The sequence below is a fragment of the Syngnathus scovelli genome, chromosome 17 (genome assembly GCF_024217435.2).
Source record: "Syngnathus scovelli strain Florida chromosome 17, RoL_Ssco_1.2, whole genome shotgun sequence".
In the NCBI taxonomy this organism is placed as follows: Eukaryota; Metazoa; Chordata; class Actinopteri; order Syngnathiformes; family Syngnathidae; genus Syngnathus; species Syngnathus scovelli.
Window position 1 is genome coordinate 6504703 of NC_090863.1, and position 6000 is coordinate 6510702.

A 6000-nucleotide genomic window follows, 5' to 3' on the forward strand; every position below is an offset into this window, starting at 1 on the left:
AACTAAACAGGAGCTAAAAATATATATATATATATATATATATATTAAAATACATGGCTGGTTACAGCCGACAAAGAAAAAACAACAGTGTGCCTAATGTGACACATGGAGGAGGCTTGGGTTATGTTCTGGGGCTGCTTTGCCGCATCCGGAGCAGGGTGTCTTAAATTTTTGCGGATTACAGTCCAATCCATAGACTATCAAGGCCTTGTGGTGCAGAATGTGCAAAAAAAGCTTGGTCACAGCTGCACATCAGGTTCTCCAACAAGGGCCCAAAGAGGTCCAGAAATCCTTTGATTATAAAACTAATCCTGACTCGATAAGCCATCGGACCTAGCTGAAGCAGCACAATAGTTTCGATTTTTGTGAGGTGTCTGGTACAAATCTCATCTTCTGTCCCAAAAGTCACAAAGGTCGTCTCTCAAGTTGTTATATAAATTAAAAAAGAAAATTGCATCCTTTCCTATGTAAACACTCTGATGCTAATCTTATATTTTAAACTAAACCAGCTAAACCCCGCCCCCAAAACGAAACCGCATTGTTTACAAACTCCAAAGAAGTCTTCTAGGTCAACAGCTTTAAAGTCAGGTTGACCTGCAGTGACCTTTGAGATACGCAATCATCCGGACCTTGTAATCATTTGGGGGCAAATTGACCGATTACAATCAGAATTTATGTTGTGTCACTGACGATTGTGGTGATTGTAAAGCTTGTGAAGGGTGCCTGAAGAATTCCGTATATTTTAAACACTTATTCCCGGAGAAACAGTGGGGGCGCAGCAGATATAGACAATCGCCGAAGCGTAACCGAGGATTTTCATGTGGACTCGACGGAGGCTACTCTAGGATTCCAAGCATATCGCCGCCCGCCGGGAGGTCCGTAGCACAACATTGACATAGTACCTCATATAAATAAACCCAACGGGAAATGTAATCAGTCACTGCACCCACATCTGTAATAATGCCAGGCACCCTATACACTGCTTGTTTTATGATAGGTCAACCTTTTGTTTTCTGTTAGCTAGTAGCAGGAAGTGATATTGAAGCATTAGCATAAGTGCTAACAATGCTATTTAGAATGACAAAAGTCTGCAAACTTTATTTAGAATTTAAAAAAGAAATACCAAGTATGTTGATTTGATGGGTTTTTTTTTTTTCATCAAAGCTTTTAATCAGATTTTTCATTTAGATTTTGGAAATCCTCAATCACACTTTTCCCAGACTAATATATCGGAAGAGACGACCAATTGTCTGGCCACCCGGTTCAGCAGATCAATTTTAAGGACGTGTGTGTGGAACAGATAGAGGACATCAATGAACTGACGCAGAAGATCCCAGATGCCATTGTCACCATTGATGAAAGGATGTCAGAGCAAACAAAGCAAAAATTCGAGGACTGTTATTCATGCACACATTTAATGTATTTTGAATAAAAGGAGGAAAAAACACCCATATTTACTCTTAATTTTCCAATTACTATTTTATCATTATGATTTTGTAAGAAACTTTATTGAGACCCGATATTATCGTTTTAATTTTTACAATTTAAAAACATTACCACATTCAAGTCTGTATGTAACATGCTTTCATTAAAATGTCCCAATTATCAATAATTACAGCACAATTTATTCATCATATTCCGGCCAAGAGAAAATTGGCACAATTGAGGGGCCAGGCCTTTGTTAGCCAGTGAGCCAGGCTTCATCTTGTCACCTTTAATAGATAGATGGAAAGATGGATGAATAGATTACATTTTAGGGGCGTAAAATGACCAACTCCATGCAATCAATGCTACATCATAATGTAAATACTCAGCGGGCCATATTAAAGACCAGAGCGGGCCGTCACTTGGGTGACGTCATCACTGCTAAGAACATTTATAGGAGGAGGTCTCCAAGTGGCATAGAGTTCCACACACCCTGGCTTTCTTCAGATGTAAAGGTTGAGGGGGGTGGGAGAAGCAGTGAGAGGTCACAGTAAGTCAAGAAAACAAGTTCTTTCCTGAGCCAAACACAGCAGCAAAACTCGACACAGCATAAATGACTCAACAAGCAGCTGAAAAATGCTTGCAATGAGACACCCGAGCATCAAGAAACACCGATAAGAGCGCCATCGTCGTCAGCAACATTCCTAGAGGAATCCTCAAAGATCAAATATGTGGTTGGCAAAATGACATTTTTATCTGAAGGCTTTTTTCCCCGTCAATTACAGGTCGCCTCTGTGAGACGGCATCTTGGCTGAGCCTGCTAAAAGTCAAGTCAACAAGTTGACTGACGACTGATGAAAGCTGGCCACTCTCGTTCAACCTGGCAAGCTGTGTCGGGTATTTTTTTCAAGTTCTTACATATCGTCATTTATATTTATATACGATGAAAAGAACCCTGCTGGTGGTTCCAGAAGCTTTACTAATGTGTGTTCCACCACATAATCTCAGCGACAACATGCATGTGATGTACTCCAAATGACGACTATAAATCTTGACACGCTTCTGCCGTGGATAATACAGAGTAAATACGTCAAGTGAATTGGCAGGAGTGAAAGCCAGAAAGATATGAAAGCCAGATTGGAGAGAAAGGCCCAATTTGGACCTGGCGCGGCTCCGTTGTCCTAATGGGGCAACGGCAGGAGAGCGACTCATCAGAGAAACACTTTGAGGCGCCCGTCGTGTAAATGCGGACTGAATCTTTGATTATGTGCACTGTGGGCGACCTGGCCAATTTGCATGTGAGGAAAAAAAAAAATCTGACAGGAAGTTAAGGAAGAAATGAAAATCACCTCACTTTTACAAATGATCGTTTGAATAAATTGATCGATTAATCAATGAATAGGATAAACATTTATTTCTCGATTTCTGTAGAAAAATTGATATGAATAATATGTTTTGGGCATAAAATGATGATCAGCTAGCTTTTTCTTGGAAACTATATTACTGAATGTTCCTCTTGTTGTTTTATTCCCGTGAAATCTTTTTTTAGCATAATCCCATTTTATAATTTAAAAAAAATAGTCACACAATGTTTTTTTCTCCTAATATATTGACTTTCACCATCGTTGTTGTTTTACCCGCTTGAGCATCTGCCAGAGCACATTTTAATTGTTGCACTGCCGCGATGTCTTTGCGTATTAATGTTTATCCAAGTACAAGTCGAGCTCGACTCCGATTAGAAAAATGCGTGAGCGCTGCGTCACATCGCACAATAATCACGTCCACTAAAGCGGTGTGTGCTGCACAACACAAAAGTTTCAATGTCCCGGTCATGAGGTCCGACTGAAATTTCCCCAAAGCGCTGCTTCCGCTTGCTTAATTAATTGGATAAGTAAGTAAGTGAGGACAGTTGTTAGCCTGAAGTGTTTTTTTTTTTTTTTTTAAATTCACCAGCGCTCAAACCGGTGTTCGTGCTGAAAAAAAATGTGTTGAGCATTTCCCCTGGGTTCCTTTTTCATAAATATGACTATAGTCTGAGCTTTCTTTGCAAAGTTTGAGATGCGGACAAAAGAATTCAGAGTGGAGGACGACATCCATTCGGCATTTACAACAGGGAATTTGGTGACATGTCAAAGTATTCAGCACATTGAGAAAAACATTTGTGAAGGCTTGGAATATTTGGAAGGCAGCGCATTGAAATTTTGGGGAAGCTTTGTGTTCTTTGTACAAACACAGCCGCAGACTTTCCACTCTTTGCTTTGGCATCTGATGTGTCCGTGCGCCTTTTTTATTTTTTATTTTTTTTATTTTTGTCGGTCACGGCTCGGAAAAAGAAAAAACTCCCGGAGGAAGCCTGAGCAAACAGTCCGGGCTAAACGCAGGTACAGATCAGTGACGCCGGCTTTAATTGTGTTGGGCGCGATGTCGACCCCGATGGCCCGCATCGCTGGGAAGAGGCGCTGATCTTCCGAAGCTAGGCAAACTGCCCGCTGAATGCGCAGCAGCCTCGGCCAAGGCACACAGAAGCAAGTCTGCGCCGTGGCGGTGGCGGCAGGCAGGCCATCTGCCATATGGACCGTTTCAGTTCTGAGTCTTTATGTTGGACTACAACACATCTATGCATATCTCGGCCCACTCAAGCCTTAGAAAAGTTTGCAATCAAAGACCACCAATGCAGGAATAAACCGACTTTGATGTATGAAGGGACTAACAATTCCGCTTTCTTGCCATAGCGAGAAGTGAAAACCACAGGCAGCCATCTTGCATTGCCACTCGCTAAAAGTTGAATACATTGATTTCTCCGTGGCGTGTTCACATTATTTTCTGTCTCTTTGGTGAAAATGTCTCGTGCGACAAGCAGTGCTACTCATGGATTAGTCTGCCTCATGTTATCAGAACAATGAAATAAAAGCAAAGCGTATCCAAAAAAAAAAATCTAACAGTGTTTTCAGTGAAAACCGAAGTTATCAATAACCGTAGTAATATAAGATTGATGTACTGGCGGCGCTAAAGTGGGGGCTGCAGGGGCACTGCCCCCCCCCCCAGATGCCAGACCAGATAATTGAGTTTGGGGTATTTTACGATTTTTCCAAGAATTGTTTTCTACATTTCCCCTCTTCCCTCATAAAGAACTTAGAGTGAACGTTTATCTGTGTTTTCTGAAGAATTCATTGGGTTTGTATTTGTTTTTTTGGTTTGCTGGAATGTGGGTAGCTCAGATGTGGCTCCAAGGCTTCCATTTTAACATTGTGTATGATGTTTGGATTTTTACAGTCTTGTAAACTTCACTATTGAAAGCCTTTTCTGATGATTTGCAGTCAAGTGATGCGTGTCAAGTGAAAGCAGCTCTGGCAGGTGACATCAAAATCACATCAACCTACCAAGCATGGCATAATATAAGAAGGGAAGAAAAAAAACAAAGAGTTCTTACCAGGCAGAAAGTGCAGAGCAGTGAGAGGAAAAGCAAATCCAGACTGTGGAGCAGCGCAGTGGAGCCCATCACTGACCTGCTGCAGTCACTTCTCAGGCCTCTCCCAAATGATGCTGATGATGCTCGGATTTGAATGATTCAAACTACTCTTCAAAGAGGAGTGTGTGGTGGTTTTTTTCTTTTTTTTTTTTTTTATTCCATCTGGCTTCTGTCGCTGCTTATGCCCCGCATGTAATCCAGCAGGTCTTTTAATTTCCTATCATCTGAACGTTTATAGGCTCAGCAGTGCTCACTTTATCCCCCCCCACCACCACTTTTTTTTTTTTGCATGTGTGTCTTTTAAACACCCCTTCCCTCCCTTTCTCGTGAAATTACATCCACATGTCAGCACTATTTATGTCGCTCTGCCTTCTGCGGTGGGAAGTTCAAATGAAGTCTTTGTAGGGCGAAGAGAAAAACCAACGCTGTATTTTTAGGTCTTTTTTAGAAAAAAAATCCCCCTCAGACTTGGAGCCATGACGCTTTATTCCAGCCACGTCTTCCAAAAGAAACGTGCAGTCAAATTAACAATAAAATAATAATAATAGTCCCAGGCCAGGTTGTTGGGGCGGCCGTGGGAGGGGGTGTCACTCAAGGTTGTCACCATCCCCGGTGCTGGCGTGGTTCCCCATGACTAAAAGCAGCAAGACTTTTCTTCTCAATAGTTACCACTTTGACGCATCAATTTGCGAGGCGTCATCGCGTCTTCCATGTGCGGCAGAATGGATGACAATCCTTGCGAAAGAAAAATCTCAACTTATCAAAAAAGCAACAACACGGAGAAAAAGAAAGAACGTTAAGAAACGCGCACGAAAGAAAAGTAAGTTTCTCGCTCCAGATGTGTCAAGACAAGCTCGCTCGCTTGCAAGTCTCGTGAGTGAGTGACTATGTGGGCATGGAAAAGGGGAGGGAGGGAGAGAGGGAGGGAGAGAGGAGACAGGTAGCAGCCGCTCATTGGCTTCCGCTCTCTAACGTCGGAGTAAAAACCACGACTCCCGACGTGACATATTTTCTCAGCCCCTCAAACAAACTGTACATTCAACACATCGTGCAGCCTTGGCCAAACCGCCTCGCACCCCCCCGCCCCTAACCCTGCAGCTTTCTCA

General features: G+C 42.3%; 1 protein-coding gene across 1 annotated transcript in view; it reads right to left on the minus strand.

The window, feature by feature from the left end:
- Positions 1–5770, minus strand: part of pth1r (parathyroid hormone 1 receptor) — a 25968-nt gene extending 20198 nt beyond the window's left edge. The window contains exon 1 of the mRNA XM_049746676.2: positions 4856–5770. Coding sequence (XP_049602633.1) covers positions 4856–4924 — 69 coding nt within the window. The 5' untranslated portion in view covers positions 4925–5770. The remainder of the gene's footprint in view (positions 1–4855) is intronic.
- Between the last annotated feature and the right edge of the window lie 230 nt (positions 5771–6000).